General features: G+C 42.2%; 1 protein-coding gene and 1 long non-coding RNA gene across 3 annotated transcripts; one reads left to right on the forward strand and one right to left on the reverse strand.

The window, feature by feature from the left end:
- Positions 1-5871: 5871 nt before the first annotated feature.
- Positions 5872-9782, reverse strand: LOC310703481. Its single transcript, XR_014524175.1, has 3 exons — positions 9531-9782; positions 7241-7321; positions 5872-6823 (listed from the first exon to the last, which is right to left on the reverse strand). It is a non-coding gene; the product is annotated as an uncharacterized lncRNA (long non-coding RNA).
- Positions 9783-9894: 112 nt separating this feature from the next.
- On the forward strand, positions 9895-18984 carry SNRPB2 (small nuclear ribonucleoprotein polypeptide B2). 2 transcript variants are annotated; one of them, XM_083495757.1, is made up of 8 exons: positions 9976-10120; positions 12471-12573; positions 12696-12782; positions 13311-13483; positions 15324-15461; positions 16408-16458; positions 17173-17261; positions 18506-18984. In XM_083495757.1, the coding sequence occupies exons 3-8, from the start codon at positions 12719-12721 to the stop codon at positions 18663-18665; spliced, it is 675 nt and encodes a 224-aa protein (XP_083351883.1). In that variant the 5' UTR covers positions 9976-10120; positions 12471-12573; positions 12696-12718; the 3' UTR covers positions 18666-18984. The 2 variants fall into 2 exon arrangements, with proteins under 2 accessions (XP_083351882.1, XP_083351883.1); XM_083495756.1 differs by lacking the exon at positions 12471-12573 and having other exon boundaries at positions 9895-10120.
- The last annotated feature ends 1888 nt before the right edge of the window (positions 18985-20872 follow it).

Raw genomic sequence — 20872 nt, forward strand, 5'->3', positions numbered from 1 at the left:
GGCCAACTACTTGCCTATAGGAAGCCCACACGCAGAAACCGAGGGCAGCATGCCAGCAATATGTTCAAAGGCATCCTGACTGAAAGCACAAGTTGAACGTTCCCATCAGTAGTAGTCACCAGTAGCCTTATTTACTTGACTTGTATGAGGGCTGTGCAAGAAGAAGGAAGAAAAGCCAGGTGGTTACAGTCTGTGAGGTAGTTTCTCACATGCATGGTGTTGAGACAATTGCTCCAAACAGGGTCCTTCAAATTTTGGGTGTGCCTTCAGCATTCGGCAATTGGTGGAAATAGACAGATTGGTACTGTTTAAGATGTCTGAAACTAAATGGCTAGTTTGTGCTCAGGTGAGGAACAAATAGAAGTGGCAGTGTGGAAATAAATGTAACCCACTGAAACAAGACATCATATTTGTAATTCAAGCATGAATGACCATCCCAGCAACTTGCCCAGTACTAATTTGCTTTGAAACTATGTAGTCTGATATTAATATTAGATACACCTATAATAATTATAAGGCAGCTGGGGCACTTAACACTCACCTATTTTTAAATTAGAAAGCATCTTCAGTAGAGCTTCCTTGTGGTTTGGTTTGGTGTAATTTCTAAAGAAGATGTTCCATTCTTCTACAGATTTATTAGTGAAATGACCTTCCCAAGTTTCCATTAGACAGTAGATGCTGCTGTGATTTCAAATGAAATAGATCCCCATATCTGTAGCATTCAGGATTAATGGAGCAGCCTCACGTCAGCCCTGGCAAAAGGTTGAAGACTCATCACCGTTCCCTGGCAACACAGAACTAAGAAGCTCTAAGCCTAAGGAATGTTAACAATGCTTATCCATTGTAATAACCCTTCTCTCAGCCCTCCAGATTTCCTGCTTTCATACCTGTTTCCCTTGGGTGAAAATCATAATTCTCAGTGTGACTTAGTAGAGACTTTTCTTTCAGTTTCCCAAGGAAATAAATTATAACGTTCCTCCTATTTTTACACATATTGTGTGGAGCAAATCTGTTCTTTAACCTACAGGCAGACATTTAATTATATTAATATATGAGGATAGAAAGATCAATACTAGAACTGAAAGATATATGCAATTAATGAATCAGTGAGTCACCCCTATTCTTTGTAGATTATGTTTGCTCGGATTTTAACTAGTGTTATTACCTGGTAGGTGTGCAAGGGTGATTTACAGCGAAATCACACTTGGAGAAGACCCACTGATATTGATAGACAAGTTAGCTGTATATCTTGATAGGTTAATTTGTGAACAATGAATTATTTGTCTTCATTACCGAGTTAAAGAAAACTATTATCTTCATTAAGTATCATTGAAATATTGAATGGAACGGGATCCAGTAGAAATAGCTATATCTGGAGTAATCAAGAATGAAAATTGACACTTTTAAAAATCTGATGCAATTAAATTCACTGCATTGGTTTAATTCCAAACCATGCTGTCCTTTACAAAATGTCACCCACTGTGGCACAGTTCATCCATAAGCAGACATTGACTAGCAACAACAAAACTGTAGAAAGCCAATAAGCACAATAATAGATGCAATTAAGGAATGAAATATTTTGCTACTATTTCCAACAAAAAAAGTTATAATGGAGCCAGATGGCACTGTGCCTAATCAATAACAACCCTCTAAATAAACTTAAACAAATTAGAATGCATTTTTAAACCATCTGAATGAAATTAAAACCATCCACAGGTTTCATCTTTAGTGTGCTAGCATGGGGAAATGATAAAATAAGCAAACAGGGAAAAATGCAAACATGAATGGGCTGATAAGGTAGCATTTATTTTTGGTAAAAGTCATAGATTCCACATGATTGGAATTGGAGCAATAAGTGTATGTTTAAATTTGGCAGGGATGAGATGGTTTTAGTGAAATCAGAGAACGATCAGAGGTGCAAGTAGAACTTTTTGTGAACTCAATAATCAAATGTTGACCACATCAACATAATGTTTTCACCACCCATAAATCACTGGGAGAGAGTCATGTCGTGTACATGCACTTTATAAGAGCAATGGAAGTGTGGTGGTGATAGGCAAACAACTCCTGGCAGATGTGTTAAGACACAGAGTTTGGGTTATCAAGATCAGATCCTTAGGGGTAGGATTATAGTCTGGAGAGTCATGATGCAGCAATCTGGATTGCCTGGATCAGCCAAGAACCCCATATACATGATGCCTTGAGCTCCGCGTGCATTTTTTAAAAAACAAGTTTCTTTAAAAAAATAATGTGTAACTGTTATAACAGCACAAAAGATATGCAACTGTGCACGGTTAAATTACAGATAGCCAGTACGTTGTAGTAGTTAGAGAAGAAAGTCTACTGTAGAGCATGAGATTCCTGAATCGTAGGGGGTGGGACTAGATGATCCTCGTGGTCCTTTCCAAATCTACAATTCTATGATCCAATGGAATCTTCTCGCAGCCGAAAAACTGACTGGGTGATCTTTACTGAGTTGTTTTAAGGCTAAAACAAGGGTAGGAAGAACCATATGCACTGACTTGCATTGCTTGGAGGAAAGGGGGGGTTTATATGAGAGAGAGAGAGAGAGAGAGAGAGAGAGAGAGAGAGAGAGAGAGAATGAATATGGAAGTTATTAATTTCTGGGGACACTGTAGCCTCATATCTCAGATCCATGTCAAGGTACAATTAGGATAATTTGCTAGCGAATTGTATGGAAGCCATAAAAATGGATCCCAGAACCTTGTGATTATTATTACTGTTGCTGAAGGCTTCCCCCACCTTAAGGAAACCAAGTCATGGGTGTAGTTGATGCAATATTTTGTTTTAGGAACATAGGAAGTTTCCTTATCCAGAGTCAACCATTGGCATGTAACATACCATATTTTTCGCTCTACAGAACACACCCGACCATAGGACACACCTTGTTTTAGAGGGGGAGAACAAGAGAAAAAATTTCTCCCCCTCTCTGCTCAGCGCCCCTTCAGCGAAGCGGCAGGAGAAACAGAGCCCCTTCCATTTCTCCTCCCACTTCGCTGAAGGGGCGCAGCGCAGCTCTCCGTCTCTGCTGAAGCCGGGAGAGTCTTGCTCTCCCGGCTTCAGCAAAAGGAACCTGAAGCCTTTGGAGCGCAGCGTGAGGTCCCGCTGCGCTCCAAAGGTTTCAGGCGGCTATCCCTGAAGCCTGGAGAGTGAGAGGGGTCGGTGCGCACCAATCCCTCTCGCTCTCCAGGCTTCAGCAAAAGCAACGCGAAGCCTCCGGAGTGCGGAGGGAGCGCTCCCTCTGCGCTTTGGAGGCTTCGCGTTGCTATCTCTGAAGCCAAGGAGCCTGCATTTGCTCCATAGGACACACACACATTTCCCCTTAATTTTTGGAGGGGGAAAAGTGCGTCCTATAGAGTGAAAAATACGCTAGATGCTCTACCATGGAGTTATGGTTTTTCCCTGGAGAGGTGGCCCACGCTCCCGAGGCTGATACATACTTTATTTAAAATCAGAAAATGACAAGTGCACTGGATCCACACATTCCCAGCAAACTCTGAGGGCACACGGGCAACTTTCATATCACACGCCTGATAATCACAAGGACCTCATTGTTCTTGGGTTGTGCTTTAATGAGTAGCGCTCATTGCTTGCCTCTTTTCTATTCCTCCTCTAAATGATATTTTATTTCTGCATGGCTGATAAAATACAAAGATGGGGGCACGATTTCACGCTTTGCGTGAGATGCAATTAGCTACAAATGTCAAGAAGATAGTACAACTTTATTCATCCCGGTTCGTTTAATGAAAGTAATTAGAAGTTTTAAGGACTGCAAGTATCTGTGTCAAAAGTGGCACGAAATGCCATAATAGAAGTGGATAGATGAAAATGTGATGTGGCAAGTGAAATGAATCTCGCCATCTGGAGGGAATGATTTACCTCCGTGATAATTTAATGGAAATATGCACACCCATGCTCTGTCTCGAGAGACTAGTCGCATGAAACACCTTGTTGTGCATGACAATCTCTGGATCAGGATCCCATTGTGCAAAAGGCTTTCCCTTGTGAGCTGGGATGTCCCATACCTGAGCTTCCTCCTGAACCCCCAGAATCTGTTCTAGGAAATCTGTTCCCTGTTTAGGGACGTTTTTAATATTTAATGCTGTATTGTTTTTAACACTCGATTGGGAGCCACCCAGAGTGGCTGGGGAAACTCAGCCACATGGGTGGGGTATAAATAATAAATTATTATTATTATTATTAATATATTATTAGGAAGCCTCTGGAGAGATTTTTGTGACTACAGGGAGGAGGTGAGAAGCTGAAAGGCCAGTTGAACAAGCATAAATCCTTTGCTTAATCCGAACGATGTCATTGGATGCTATGCAATGTATTTTCCCCACCCTGATTTATAATCAGCAATTGGAAAGGCAGGATGCAATCTATGAATAAATGAATGAATGAATGAATGAATGTGTCAGACCTTAATGTGATTCACTTCCTGGCCTCACAAGATGGAGATCAATTTACATCTAGAATTGATTTATTTATCTAAGTCAACTCTTTTCTACTCTGCTAAATGCTGGGGTGGGTGCTGGCGGTTCCGAACTGCTGAATGACCCCTTTCAGCGCAGGAAAGGAAACAGGGACACCACGCAGGGCCCCACCACAAAATATTGCAATGTGTTGCAAAAGGTTATACAGTGGTACCTCGGGTTACATACGCTTCAGGTTACATACACTTCAGGTTACACACCCCGCTAACCCAGAAATAGTGCTTCAGGTTAAGAACTTTGCTTCAAGATGAGAACAGAAATTGGGCTCCCGCGGCGCGGCAGCAGCAGGAAGCCCCATTAGCTAAAGTGGTGCTTCAGGTTAAGAACAGTTTCAGCTTAAGAACGGACCTCCAGAACGAATTAAGTACTTAACCTGAGGTACCACTGTATGGGCATGTGGCTGGAAGAACACACACACACACTGAAATCAAAGACTCGGGTTCCTGCTCTAACTTGGGTCATGTGCAAAAAATAGTTCTCAAAGATTAATAAGTGCAACCAGTCTGCACGCAACTCAGTGCAGCATAAGGCTTTTGTATTCAACAGAGTGCTTGTCTCGGGAGGAAGGGACAACTTAAGTAACTTGGCGTTTGTTGCAACCTGAGAGGTAAGGGAGGTTTCTGACTGGGAATCCAAACTAGACTCAGCCCCACCTCTGACTTGTAATACAGTGGTGCCCCGCAAGACGAATGCCTCGCAAGACGGAAAACTCGCTAGACGAAAGAGTTTTCCGTTTTGGAGGTGCTTCGCAAAACGAATTTCCTGTGGGCTTGCTTCGCAAGACGACAATGTCTTGCGAGTTCCTGCTGGTTTTCCCCCTCCCCCCTTTTTCTAAGCCGCTAAGCCGCTTATCAGCTGATCCGATCAGCAGATAAGTTGCTAAAAGCCGCTAATAGCGCTAATCCGCTAATCCTTCAATGGGCTTGCTTCGCAAGACGAAAAAACCGCTAGACGAAGAGAATCACAGAACAGATTTTTTTCGTCTTGCGAGGCACCACTGTATTCACAGTCAGCTACATTGCAGGGCTGTCATAAGCAAGTCTCTCTCACTCTCAGCACAGTTCCGCAGTCTGCAATAGGAAAAAACAACCCGTGAACAACACTGCAGGGTTGCTGCATGCTACTCTCACAGCTCAACCTGCAGCACAGGGATAAAAGGAATTACACTGTGCATTTGATCTCAGCAGAAGCAGCTTAGTTATGCTGGCCACATGACCCGGAAGCTGTACGCCGGCTCCCTTGGCCAATAAAGCGAGATGAGCGCCGCAACCCCAGAGTCGGCCAAAAGATACATTAAAAAAAAGTTCAGCACTCAATACTGAACTTTGGAAATAGAGGGAATTATGACTTGCATTATGCTCTGCAGAAAAATGTTTCAGTGTGAACTAAATACATAACCTAAACACCAGGTGCCTTATTCATTTGTTCTACATATCTATTAGCATTTAAACATTACCAGGTTAAAAGAACAATCTGATACACACTTGCTCAGAAGTAAGCCCTGTTGAGTTCAAGGGGACTGAACTCCCCTTGAATCTTGGGGAGTGAATATTGGATTGAAGCCTTAGCTCTCCTGTTGAAACTCCTTTTGGGGGGGGGAAATATAATTTCTCATTCATAGAAACCAAGACATTTTCTTAACAAACTAATTCCAAGCATTCATCCATCATCCTTTAAGGAATGTTTGTTTATTCCTCTGGGCAACTCAAGAGAAATTAAAACAAATATTTTGGTAGTCTTTGTATTTCAATAATTCAAAGCAATATTGTATTGAATAAACATTCTTTGTCTATAGGCATTACTAAACTGCTGACATCACTGGTTCTTCATATTTGCTGAGTCACATACTAATCCTGTCGGGAGAACAGTAATAAAAACTTAACATGCACTCCCTTGCATAACAACTCCATTTATCATACAAGGCTGAAATCCAGGGAGTAAGCTCTGTTGAACACTGTAGGACTTACTTCTGAGTAAACTGTGCAGGACTGCATTGGACAATATCATTCTGGAAGGGCAAACGTCTGTAACATATCTTTGTCCCTTGACTGCTGAGAAAAACGATTCTGGTTTGCACATTCTTTTTTCTTACCTTACAGTTATATGCTTGAAATCTTCTAAATTAAAATTCAGCTGCTTAATTTGTCACTTGTAGCCATGGGTGAGAGAAGCTGTACGCATTCATGGGAGTGTTCGCTGCTCAGCTTTCTTTGATCACTTGTGCTGCTGAAAAGGCCAGTCCCTTTTCAGCTTAAATGCATGCTTCTGGACTGCCACCATTTTCAGGTGGGATTCAATTGCATATACTACAAATACAGGTTGCACAGTTAAAAGTTGATTTGGTGCTTTGTGCAACAACCCCCCCCTGCCCCCGTTGGACTTTATGCAATAAGGAAAGTGATGTGAAAATGCACTGGAAAGTGAGAGATAACAGTTGGATAACCTTCTCACAAACAGATCAGGATGAATGCTCAATGTTGCCATTTCAGCTTGCACACCAGCTATTAATATTGCCATTATTTACTGTATTTATAACACCATTTAACACAAAATTCCCAGGTTTGCTACAAGAATCAGCAACTCACAACCCTGACTTCATGGCATTCACTGAGATGGCAGGGCACAATTTAATTACTAAATTGCAAGAGCACAAATGAGTTCAACTTTTTTTCAGCGACTTATAAAAACAGGGCTGTTCAGAATGACCAAGCATGTTGACCTACCTTCCTAGTCCAATCGGTCTTGCTTCTGTTCTTTGCATATTGGTAATCTGCTATTGGGATGATTGAATGCCCCACGTTGGGCTGCCCTCGGAAAAGAGTTCAGAAGTGTCAGTTGCCACAGCTTGATTGTTTGGCAGGAGTACAGGGAACCATGAGCCCATTAGTGTTTCTATATGAGCCTTTACCGGGTGGGTTTTGGTTTGATTTTTGCAGTATTATGTATTCTCCTGTTGCGAACCTCCCTGGAATCTTCGGATGAAGGGTGGCATACAGACTTTAAGTAACAAATAATAAAAATAATACTAAATTGGCCTGAACCAGCAGGGCTCTTTGTATGTTAGCTATGCACTTTGAATGTGTACTGTTATTTTGCATGCTGCCACGATGGCTTTGTCTAGTAACTGAGAAACTATACAGAATGTAACCACACCAAAACCTGAAACAAGGACGATGATGATGATGATAAAATTGATGGGTTCCTTAAATGGCCTGTCAGCAGTTTGCTCCTCGTGTTTTGGAATAAGAATTGCTGCCCAATCCTTTACCATTGTCTCCTCAAGCTTCTTTCCTAGGATGGTGATGATTTATTGCATTTATATCACACCTTTTTCCTCCAGGGAACTCAACATGGTTCTCCCCGTCCTCATTCAATACCCACAACCACCATGTTAGGCTGAGAGACAGTGACTGGCATTATGGTTAAGTGGGGTTTTGAACCCCGGTCTTGCCAGGTGCAATGCTCTAACCATATCCGTGCTAGGAAATATATATATATATATATTAAATGATTTTCTATTTTATTGTTATGTACTGAGTTGAATAGGATCCAAACTGCAGCAGTCTGATTGGTCCTAGAACAATAGGATCCAAAATGCAGCAGTCTGATTGGTCCTAGAACAATGCAGCAGTATGATTAGTTGGCAGGAACCACCCAATCCTGCTCCAGATAGAGGTGAATCCACAACCTGATTGGCTTACAGTAGAATTCCGGAATTAGCCAATCATGTGCAGCCCATTGTGTAAATAATGTATATAAAGCAGATACTGTGAGGGGACTTTCATTCATTCCTCCTCACCACTATGAGCTGAGTAAAGAGCATGAAATCACTTTGCGACTCTGAGTATATTTCATTTATACATTGCAATCATTTTACAATCATTTTAACATTTCAAAACTTGACTTCTTTCCCCCTTTTTGCAGTTCCTTAAATTTATTTTCAATATCTTCTGTATATCTAAATTAACTTAATTTGCTAATTTTTTCATCTACTTTAAATATACAGTATACACTTATAAAACTGCAGGTTATTACAATAATCCTGCCAATCTCCTTATCTGTTTACAGTTTATTTGTAAATATTCAATAAACCATTTTCATTCTTTTATAAAACGTTTAATATCCTCATTTCTTAGTTTTCTGGTACGTTTTGACATTTCTGCATATTCCACACGTTTTTGTATCCATTCTTCTTTTGCCAGGACTACTACTTCTTTCCATTTGGGGTGAGTAACATTCTTGCCGCTGTAGTCACATACATGAATAAATTTGAATACAGTTTGGGTAGGTCTGTCCCTGTAATTCCCAGGGTTGTTGTTTTTAATAAACATTATTTTAAACATCTTTTCTCATTCATTATATATAATTTCCCAGTAAGCTTTAACCTTGCTACAAGACCACCACATATGATAAAAAGAACCTTCTTTCTCTTTAAATTTCCAACACTTCGATTTGGATTTAGACTTTTTGCAAATTGTCTTTTCCTTTTTTGCCCTGATGTATATAATTTTTATTACATTTTCTGTTTTACAATTTAAAATATTCATTTAAACATCATTAAAATATAAATGAATTCTGTTCTTCTCTTTCCATGGTTCATTTTGCATATCATAAATCCCAGCATACTTTACAAAAACTAATTTTTTGCCCATTTACTCGGTTTTCAGTACCATCGATAGTGGCGCCTGCCCTGTGGAACACCCAGCAGATGTCAAGGCAGTAAGCAACTATTTTACTTTTAAAAGGCAACTGAAGGCAGCCCTGTTTAGGTAAGTTTTTAATGTCTGATGCTGTATTGTTTTTAATATTCAGTTGGAAGCTGCACAGAGTGGCTGGGGAAACCCAGCCAGATGGACGGGGTATAAATAAATTATCATTATCATTATTATTATTTTCTCTTCCACGTGCAACGAATTATTTCTAAAAGGATGTGCTTTGCCTCTTTAAATCTGAATGGCTGCTGGTAGCAGTTCAGAGGGCCTCTCTGTACGTCCTCAGAGGCACCTTTCTTACAAAAAAAACACCCCAAGACGTAGCAGCAGTAAAAACCACCCGCGTGAACCACACGTGTCTGTATCGTTGTATCAGCTGCGATCGCAAAGCGGTAATGAACCAATCGATAGCCGAAAAACTCGTCCCGAATCAGACGTCCTGGCATTGATTGAGCGGCCTCGAGCGAAGAAGGCAAATTCTAAAGAGACGATAAAGGGGGATGGCTAGAGCGTCTCCAACTTCCTTTTACAGCGCTTCGCGGTCTGGGATGGAACTTCCCAATGCTTTACCATAGATACGAGGAGGCGCAGAGCGGCCCTACAACGGAGCCCATATGGACCTACGGCCAATGATGGGTTTCCGGATGTTGTTTTTCAACCGGAAGTTCAAGCTGCATGCGTTACAGGTTTTCTTCCCCCCATCCCCGCTCACCTCTCTGGAAAAACGTTCCCCCTCAGTGGCGGTTGCCCTCTATAAGGGAAAACTTCACCGAGGGCCGAGAGGGAAGAGCGGAAGTGCACCTCACCGCTGGCCGGAAACGGAAGGGAAGGCAGGAAGGAGGCATGTCGGGTGGTGGCGCGCTGGAGGAGGCAGTTTGAGGCATCGAGACGGTACAGGCAGAGCGAAGGAGGGGAGGGGTGGGGGAGTCATTGGGTTCCCTACGCTTTCCGTGGGTGGTTAGCGGCGGCACTACCGGGCTCTTTAACCTCCTCATAGAAGGGACCCCCCAGGGTCATCTAGTCCAACCCGCTGCAATGCAGAAATCTCGGCTAGGCCACAGGTGGCCGACCCGGCCTCTGTTTTGTGCGAGAAGCACAAAAAGGGGTGGCAGTGGAGTGTCCGCTACTTGCATCCGCTCACATGCATGCTCTCCCCACGCCTGCCCCCCCCCCATCTACCGGGCTCCTCTTCGTAATATTATCCAGCTCCAAGGGAGAGGGAGGCCTTTGTGAGTCCACCCACTCCCCTTTGTGGGGGTGGGGGTGGAAGAGAGGAAAATAGGGCGACTTAGTGAAATCTTGCATGGTATACACACACACACACGTGTACATACCCATCTCGCTGAGCCTAGTTGGTGTAGCCAAATCCTGCCCCTGTAGACACCTAAAGCATCATTATTATTATTTACAGTGGTGCCTCGCAAGACGAAATTAATTCGTTCCGCAATTCTCTTCGTCTTGCGGTTTTTTCGTCTTGCGATGCACGGTTTCCCATAGGAATGCATTGAAAATCAATTAATGCGTTCCTAGGGAAACCGACTTCAGACCAGGTCCGGGGACAGTCTGTCCCCGGACCTCGTCTGAAGGCTGGGGGGGGGGGACAAGGGCTTTTCTTCCCACCCCCAGCATTTTAAAAAACCCCGGAACAGCGGAGGACTTCTCCGCTGTGCGGGGCGATCTTAAAATGCTGGCGGGCGGCATTTTAAAATCGCCCCGGACAGCGGAGGACTTCTCCGCTGTCCGGGGCGATTTAAAAGCCCCTGGGAAGGCAGGCAGGGGGGACAAAGACTTTTGCCCCCCGCCAGCCTTCAGAAGAGGTCCTGGACCTCTTCTGAAGGCGGGCGGGGGGCCAAAGTCTTTGCCCCCCCCGCCTGCCTTCAAAAGGTGTCCCCGCTGCGGCGGGAGGTGTCCCATGCCCCCCGCCCGGCTTCGGAGCACCGGGAGAAGCGATCTCCCTTCAGCCGCTTGCAGCAAAAGATGTCGGGGGAAGCGGGAAGCGAAGCGCTTCGCTTCCCGCTTCCCCCGCACCTCTTCTAAAGCAAGGGGCTGGGGGGAGATAGCGATCTCCCCCCAGCCCCTTGCAGCAAAAGATGTCGGGGGAAGCGGGAAGCGAAGCGCTTCGCTTCCCGCTTCCCCCGACATCTTTCGCTGCAAGGGGCCTTGGGGGAAATCGCTATCTCCCCCCAGCCCCTTGCTTTAGAAGAGGTGTGGGGGAAGCGGGAAGCGAAGCGCTTTGCTTCCCCGCTTCCCCCGGTCTTTTGCAGCAAGGGGCTGCAGGGAGATCGCTATCTCCCCGCGGCCCCTTGCTTCAAAGAGAAGATCCGCTGTCCCCGGGGCAAGCTTCGTTTTGCGAAGCAAGCCCATAGGGAAATTCGTCTTGCGAGGCAACTCGAAAACGAAAAAACCTTTCGTTTTGCGAGTTTTTCGTCTCGCGAGGCGTTCGTCTTGCGGGGTACCACTGTATTGAGTTAATACAGTGGTACCTCAGGTTACATACGCTTCAGGTTACATACACTTCAGGGTACAGACTCCACTAACCCAGAAATAGTGCTTCAGGTTAAGAACTTTGCTTCAGGATGAGAACAGAAATCGTGCTCTGGCAGCGCGGCAGCAGCAGGAGGCCCCATTAGCTAAAGTGGTGCTTCAGGTTAAGAACAGTTTCAGGTTAAGTACGGACCTCCGGAACGAATTAAGTACTTAACCTGAGGTACCACTGTACCGCCCTATACCCAGACATCTTAAGGGAGTTCACAGCAAAGATCAACATAAAACCCGCAATATATATAATTAAAATAAAAACAACAACCCAATAACACCTGAAAGCAGTGCCCCAGCCCAGTTTTCTTTTACCCCCTTGCTGGTTTTTTATTTTATTTTATGCAAAGGGAGCTAGGCTAGGAGGGATTTGGCATCTGAGCTAAAAACTCATGTGGGCGCACATGTTGCCAATAAAAATAAAGTTATGTACAGGCTTTTGAGGAGCAGCTACAGCCAGTTAATGCATGTTTGTCTTTTTAACTTTGTATCCTGCCTTCCCACCAAATGGTGCTCAATTTGGCTACCAGAAGTAATGTAAATTAGCATGATACAATCTGTGGTGCTTTCGCCAGCCCTGTAAACTAGGATAGTGTTGAGCAGAAATAGCTAGCATTGTCCACTGATTCTTTTTAAAATTAAATGTTGTAGTCTGATAAGTCAGCTATGATCTTTAATTTTAAATATGCTGTATTTTGTTGTACAGAGCCCACATCATTTAGTGGCTGGAGCATTGGGACTTGGACTGGGGAGACCTGTCTTCCAATCCCTGCTGGCTGGGTAGGCTTGGGCCAGTCACTATATCTCAGGTACACCTCTCTCACGTTGTGATTGCAAGGATAAAATCAGATAACTCAATGTAAGCTGCTTTCAGGGTTTTGGTTTTTATAGAAAGTATGCTAAATAAATTCTTGGTGTGTTTTTTTTCCAGGTCAGTTTGACGGAAATTAAAAGATGGATATCCGACCAAACCACACACTGTATATCAATAATGTTAATGATAAAATTAAAAAGGAAGGTATGAAAACAAATTATTCCTTATTTTGAACGCTTAGTCAAGAAACAGAAAGTTTTTGTTGGAAGTAAGCTGCTTTATGCCCTCACTTCTCCACTATGAGAGAGGATTGGTCTTTGGTAAATTTTTGTAACTCAGCTTTTCTGGAGAACGTTAATAATGCACGGGGGGGGGGGGGGGAGAGCATTCAAATATAAATGATTTGTTAGCCATTTTCTCCAGAGTGGTAAATTGTTCTCGATGTTTTGAAATACCTAGTGATGGCACAAAAATTTCCCATGAGGGGAATTGGCTGGGAGCAGTTAACATTTCAGCAAACAATGGGTAAGAGAGGTGATGATGGAAAGTATAATATTTTTGGCATGTTGCATGGTCAGACTTTTCTGATTTTGGAGTGAGAAACTTGGCTGGCTTCCCTGCCCAAGTCATGTGCTGTCTCTTGGAGTGATTGCCCTGACCTTGAAGATGCTGTGGTGTCTTAGAAGCAGATAGATACAAGTATAATTCTCCTTTTCTTCCTTCCCTTAACAGAACTGAAAAGATCTCTGTATGCACTGTTTTCTCAGTTTGGCCACGTAGTGGACATTGTGGCTCTAAAGACGATGAAGATGAGAGGACAGGCCTTTGTTATATTTAAAGAACTTGGCTCCTCCACGAATGCCCTGAGACAGTTGCAAGGCTTTCCATTTTATGGTAAACCAATGGTGAGTTTTATATTTTACTGCAAAACATGATAAGAGAACAATGTGGCTGGGGATCTTGTGGTTTCTCTGCCTAGAGCAATAGGTAGTATATTTAAAGTTTTTGGTCTGTTCACTAGACTCTTTAAACACTAAAGGGAGGAATTCAGCACCCCACTATGCTGATCATTCTCTCAGGGCAAGTGATTTGGCTTGTCAGATGGGATGTTCCTCTCTCTTTTGCCTCTCTGTACTGTTCCAGGGGTTCTCCCGACTCCTCCACGTGAGCCTGTTTAAGGGAGTGGAGAGAGGGGAAGCTGCATTGCACAAGTGGACGTTCTTGTTCAGGGCTTCTGCTGGCAGGACTCATTAGTTGAATCCTGCCCTCTACGGCCTAGGGCACTCATACCTACGGGACCGCCTCTCCTGGTATGCCCCACGGAGGACCTTACGGTCCTCAAATAATAACATTTTGGAGGTCTGCAAATAGTAACATTTGGGAGGTTCTGAGCCTCAAGGAGATTACACTGGGCTCGACCAGGGCCAAGGCCCTTTTGGCCGCGGCCCTGGCCTGGTGGAACACTCTGTCACAAGAGACCAGGGTCCTGTGGGATTTGACACCTTTCTGCAGGGCCTGCAAGACGGAGCTGTTCCGCCAAGCCTTTGGTCGGGGTTTAGTCTGACTCCACCCCCCTTTCATAAGAACTTGCATGAAAGTGGCCTCCCACTTTTTCTCACAGGCCCATATAAGTTCAGCACAAACAGTTGGGCCTGGTGAGCATTTAAGGTCCCCAACTCTAATCTGCAGGTTGCCATCTGATTGGATTTAATTCTGATCCTGAACTGATTTTAGGGTGTATTTTAATTGATTTTCTGATTTTATGTTAATGTGTTATACATCTGATGTTAGCCGCTCTGAGCCCCGTTTTGGCCGGGGAGGGCGGGGTATTAATAAATTATTATTATTATTATTATTATTATTATTATTATTATTATTATTATTATTATATTTATTATTTATTATGTGGAAATTCTGTCCTGTCAGATCATAACAAGGCCCTTCATTGGAAACTCACCATACCAACTATAGACAAACAAATAATTTTAAGCTCTCTCTTGGGAGAAACCTATTGTCTTTCCAGGGCAGATCAATGCTGCAATCCTAAAAGCACTTACTAGGGAGTAAAATCATTGATCAGTAAGACTTCTAAGTAAGCATGTTTAGGTTTCTTCTGTAAATAAGTTTCAGTTCCTTGTTATAAGACTGCTAATTTAATGTAACTGTCAAAAGCTCTCTTTTGATTAAAATACAGCCAGTGAAGTGTGTTAGGAACACCTCGATCAACTCATTCCAAATATATTTATGGGTAAACAACTTTGGAAAATGTCCAAGAATTGAACAGAAGTAAATGTCTTAAGGGGACTGTTCTAAAAACATGACTAAAGACCTGAATCTTCTGTATGAAAATCCTATTTTTAGTATGTATTTTTAAAATCTTTATGGATTCCATGTTGATACAAATGCATTGTGAAAACCAAGTATTTTGTGGATGTTCTTCCCTACCCTGGACGATATCCAATGTTTTGTTTGGAGATGCACCTTGTTTCTGCCTAGGGTAGCATGGAATGGCATGGTGGTGCCATCTCTGGCAGTGCGCCCAACAGGCTTGCAGCACTGTATGTAACTCAGGCTCTGAGTTGGACTCCAGGTGCCAATACATAACACTGCCTTAGCTTTTCAAACAGTTCATTATCTGGATACTCTGTAACCTTCAACCCACTCCCCTTTATTCCTTGTCTGTTCCAAAATATCAGGCTCAAATTTGTAGCTTTGATGCTTAATGCAGCATTCTAATTTCAACAGCGCATCCAGTATGCAAAAACAGATTCTGATGTGATTTCTAAAATGCGTGGTACGTTTGCTGATAAAGAGAAAAGGAAAGAGAAGAAGAAGATCAAGTCCTTGGAACAGTCTGCTAATGCTGCAAAGAAGCCAAATCAGGTAAGTGAGTTTGTCCAGATCTCATTGCCATCAGTCAAAGAATAAGCCTCTTTCTTTAACATTTGCCTATAACATTAACAAATGGTAGGGCACTTGTGTTGGGAGACATGTAGAACAGAACTATATATTATGTAAGCTGAGTTAAGCCTCAGTTTCAAAACAATACAGATAAAAATCAGCAGTTGCTTAACCTGAGAGTAAGATCAGCTGGACTTGCTTCTGAGGAAACAGAAATATGATTGTGAAATTGAGTCTGGCAGTTGTTTTTTTACTAGCTTTTTCGATTAGCAGTTAACAAAAAATACTTTTCCCTAGCAAAATTACTGATCCCCTTTGAGCTAAGAATATTTTACCTACCAGGTGATATTGCTGCCACATGTAGGATAAAAAATCTCCCAGATTTGTTCTGCTTGGGTATTATGGGCACTGTTATTGTGAGAAGAAAATTATTTGAGGAATCCAGTACTTTTGCTTACTTTGCAGAGCTGTTTGGATTTGTTTGTCTTTGAGCATTTTATATTTCCTTCCAGCTATCCTGTCCATCTTTTTTTTTTGCAAAAAAACAAGACTGTGGAAGTTGTGGGGAGGGAATAGGAGGGCAAAGTCACTTGTATGTGCTGGTGAATTAGGAGGCAGCTCTGTGTGTGTGTGTGTGTGTGTGTGTGTGTGTGTGTGTTTGCTACCAGCAACTGTTGGCAAAACCACAAGTGGCAAGGCTCCCTCGGCCTTAAGCGCCGCAACTCCAGAGTCGTCCGCGACTAGACTTAACGGTCAGGGGTCCCTTTAACTCTTAAAAACATAAGCCCATGTAAATATTTTTTTCTATTTAAAAAATGAGCCTCTAGCAACTCTTTAGGGTAAATCATAATATAAGTGGGTTTTTAAAAGTGACTTCAGGTCTCGAAGCATAATTTTTTTTTAAAAAAAACTTTTTATTTCTCAATAGGGAGCAAACCAGAATTCAGCAAATTCCCAAGCAAACTCGCAGAATCAACAGGTAATCCTTAACATTCTTTGCACTGGAAGTATACCAATTTCAGATCACCACGTTGGTCTTTTTAGAGCTACATATTTTGTATACAGATATATGCATTTTGGAAGCAACATGCTTTATTTATATATGACCAACTTCTGTAAATGATTAATTAGCCATTGTTAAGTGTTATCCGCTAGTATTTGCTTAGAGGGACTGTAAATATATAACTGTGCCTCCATTTATTGTTGTATAAAAAACAGTGTCCAAAATCTGTAATTTAATCCTATCATTCTAATTGTGCCAAGTCCTTATTAGGATAACAGAGATGATAGCACACCACAAACTGAATACTTGGTATGTGAGGGTTTTGTTTTTAAAGGTACTACTGGGCTGACAGCTGTTGAATGCCTGAAGTGCCAAGTACCTGGACATTTTGCAGGAGAGATGTTGTGGAGTACACTATCTAGATGTATTCTTAACTAAAAATGCTCAAAATAGCCACCTGATTGTATTAGACTGCTTAGCTAACCTAAAAACCTGTGAAGTGCAGAAACAAAGAAACAACTTGAAGTTGTTTACGTCTACCCCAATTCTCTTATGTCAGATGAAGAATTGGCAGCTTCTTGGGTTAACGTCAATGAGTTATGCCAAAATAGCTATTGTTAACATTTATAAATATTAAAGCAAATGTGGTTTTGGCGTACCATAGCACATTATTTGCTGCTTCCTTTACAGGTGCCTGATAATCCACCGAACTACATACTTTTCCTCAACAACTTGCCAGAAGAGACCAATGAAATGATGTTGTCAATGCTGTTCAATCAGTAAGTTCATCTAGATACATATATATACATAGTTCTACAATCCTTTACACCTGCATTTGAGACTATCAACAAAATTGGTGGAATTTTTTGTAGTAAACTGCACAGGATTGGGCTGTTAAGAACCCAGTGGTGAGATATGTGGTCTTCTAACCTTCTGTCATTTGCAATAGATTTCACCATCTGAACTCAAAGAATGATGTCTGGTTCTATGCAACTATGTTTTTGCAGTTTGGATGGGCTGAGATAATGGAGCCTTCAGTGCAGGCTATGGAGGGCTATGGAGATCCAAGACTCTTTAGAAACACTCCTCCTTCTTTCAAGCTGCCATTTATATGCACTCATAGAACAAAAACTCATTGTTATTGTGAGATGTGACTTAAGAATTTGCCTCTTTGGTTATATTCAAGCTGAATGAATTGAGTTTTTTGGCCTCTGGTAGCAAAGACATTTCAAATAACAAAGAAGTGGCTGTTCATGCAACTTTCATGCTGCCTCTTGGATTAGCTGCTGATTTAAATTTATATTTATGAGTAAGAAAGGCAGAATAGCCAATGGATTTCTAAAAATAAAACTGGGATGCTGGTAATGAGCCATGTTTGAGGGACAAGGAAAGACAATATCAAACATGGCTTTTAACCTGTCTCGGATTAAGTGCAGGATGTCTGTGTTTATAGTCTGACTCAACATAAGTTTTAGAAACAGTAGCCATGCAGACTGCGATTTTTACAGTTTAATGTGAAATACGTTGCATTTAAGGTATAGAAATATTTGGCAAAACATAAATACCCATTCATTGTATACTTGGGTAAGTGTACATCATGTGACTTCTAAGTTAGTCATTCTAGTAATTTATGCTTTGTCAAGGCTGGATAGAGATTGTGTTGAATTAGCTCTGTAGGAGAAGGTTTGGAAACAGAAGAACAAATCCATTCTGGGAATCATATCTGTTGAATGGAAATGAACTGAAAAATAGTTTGGCACGAAGTGGGCTTCATAAAATGAACAAAATTGTCTGAAGTCTGTAATTCCTGCATTTCAGCTGCTCTGTTTTTCATTGTGTTACAAATATGTTCCTGGCATCTTTGGCATGTTTTACTTGGCAAATTCAGCCTATAGCTTTATTTCAGCTTTATTTTCAACAGTGAATTCCAATTTTATAAACTTTTTTTGGTTGGAGAATAAGAACAGCCCTGTAACCTGCAAAATTAAAGCATGTCATCTTGTTTAAATTTTTATCTCTCAAGGTTCCCTGGTTTCAAAGAAGTGCGCCTGGTGCCCGGCAGACACGACATCGCATTTGTGGAGTTTGAAAATGATGGGCAGGCTGGAGCCGCTCGCGACGCCCTCCAAGGATTCAAAATTACCCCTTCGCACGCAATGAAAATCACTTATGCCAAGAAGTGATGGAAGGAAACTAGGATCCCTGAAGGACTTGCTTAGTTTGGTTTTTCTTTCCCCCTACATGCTGTAGGGTAATTTGGATTGACTGAAGTGTGGTTCCTTGAATTTAAGGAAAACATCTGGTATGGCGTTGTTGGGAGTTAGTCAGTACAAGTATGTAAGAATTCTAAACACATTCAAGGAATGCCAGCTGAAAAGCTGGAAGCTGTAAAATTTGGTGGTTGTACATAAGTCCATTTTGTATACTGTGACTGGAGGGGCTCCTTCACAGTAAAGTTACCTGTTCAGAAATAAAGGTGCATTTTCTCTCTTGAAACAGTAATCTAAGGTGTACTTGTGTTTCATCAAAAGCAATAGTTCTTGCCAACTTGCTAGGGACTGGAAATGTACTTGGAAATGCTAATGATTTGAAATACATGCTCATTCCATTAGTTCTTTCACTACCCCAAAACCTGCTCTGGAGGGCTGGGGGAACCCTAAAAACAGATTTGGAGTAAGGGGCACAAGGGAGGAGAGTGAGGGAGTGCTCCCTTGTGCCAATGGGATATCTTCCTTAGATACAACTCCAGGTGTCCTGCTGAAGATACAGATAACTGAGAGGCTGTTCTGTATTTTGAAAGAGTTGTCAACAATCTTGGATGAGCTGCTTGTGAAAATAATACTGTCAGGGATGGGATCTGTCTAGAGTAGACAATGCAGTATAGATTATTTGGAAAGATGTATTGGATAAATAGTCATACCTTGGAAGTCGGAATGGAATCCGTTCCAGAAGTCTGTTCAACTTCCAAAACATTCAAAAACCAAATAGCAGCTTCTGATTGGCTGCAGGAAGCACCTGTAGCCAATCAGAAGCCGTGGAAGCCCCGTCAGACATTCGGTTTCCAAAAGAACGTTTGCAAAGTGGAACAATCACTTCTGGGTTTGTGGCGTTCAGGAGCCAAAACGTCCGAGTTCCAGGGCGTTCAACAACCAAGGTATGACTGCATCCAAAATTGGACCAATATTTTACCATAAAGATGTAAATAAGGAAATACATTCATCAGTAGTCACTGACTTCAGTAGTCTTAGCATCACTATTGGGGAAGGGGGTATCTCCCAGGTGATTTGCAGGTATCCATATGTATACAGTGTCCACCTGAAATATGCAGTTGGTATCACTAAGCCCCAGCAGTAATAGGGAGCTGCTATCCAGATGTTTCCCCAGAATCTGAACAAGCCACATGGTGAACTGAATGTGAGCATGATAGTTTCATTTTCAATGAACCCATTATCTGCAGAATGTAATATAAGAAGTCTACATAGCAGGGGGGGTGTCAAACGGGTTTGAATGCTAAACTCCCTATTCAATAATATGGTCACTGAAATACTGATTCTGTCTGAATTCAGCGCCATTGATGCTCCAAAGCATGGTGCTTGTATTTGTCTCTGCTTGATGTTGTGTTCTTGGATACCCAGCTTTTAATTTAGAGTGACCCTGGGTGGTTGGGGTCAGTGGAAACTCTAGGCTTATACTAAGCACATCTGGTTCTCAGCCTTGAATATAGTTAAATAACTTGTGTAAAATGGGTGTTGGTCATCACAAGCTCCCCTAAATTCAGGGAAGGGCTGCTTTTCTGTTCTGCCACCTACTTCTTAGCCAGGTCCACCTGCAACTCCAGATGTCCCTGGGAAGCCCTTTGTACGATAACATTTACTGCCAAGGAGCAGAAGTTTGCCATAAACTCGTAAAGAAATAATCACATACCTGTATCCCACTCTTCTACATTTGTAATCTGAGCAGATGACAACACAAAACAGAAACAAAACACACTTGAACCAAACAATTAGAAGGCAGCAATTCCTGACATGCGATGCGGTTAAGGTCAAGCCAGAGGCAACAGCAGATTTAAACATTAAAAGCCTATAGAAAGAAGATATACTTTCAGATACTGTTGAAAGGAGAGGAGGCTTGATGCAACACGACAGTAAGGGTCTTCCGGGACCATTCAATACATTACACCTTTTTCCAGATTCATTACAAACTGATTTGGGGGCCAATGTTGGCTGAAAAGAGAGATGACACTTTCTGGAAAGGATTTTGATTCATTTTGTTTATTTTCATAATTCATACCCCACTGAATGTCTCAGTTTCTAAATGGAGGTGGCTCTTGCTTGTCAGAAAAGGTAAAGGTACCCCTGCTGGTTAGGTCCAGTTGTGGACGACTCTGGGG

Source organism: Podarcis liolepis, assembly GCF_965112155.1.
Source record: "Podarcis liolepis genome assembly, chromosome: 3".
In the NCBI taxonomy this organism is placed as follows: domain Eukaryota; kingdom Metazoa; phylum Chordata; class Lepidosauria; order Squamata; family Lacertidae; genus Podarcis; species Podarcis liolepis.

Bases quoted from the DNA above. Each gene is read 5' to 3' on its own strand.
- SNRPB2 (XM_083495756.1), top strand. From the start codon at position 12,719: ATGGATATCCGACCAAACCACACACTGTATATCAATAATGTTAATGAT. The intron at 12,783-13,310 runs GTATGAAAACAA...TTCCCTTAACAG, and splicing joins TGATAAAATTAAAAAGGAAG to AACTGAAAAGATCTCTGTAT. The intron at 13,484-15,323 runs GTGAGTTTTATA...TAATTTCAACAG, and splicing joins CATTTTATGGTAAACCAATG to CGCATCCAGTATGCAAAAAC.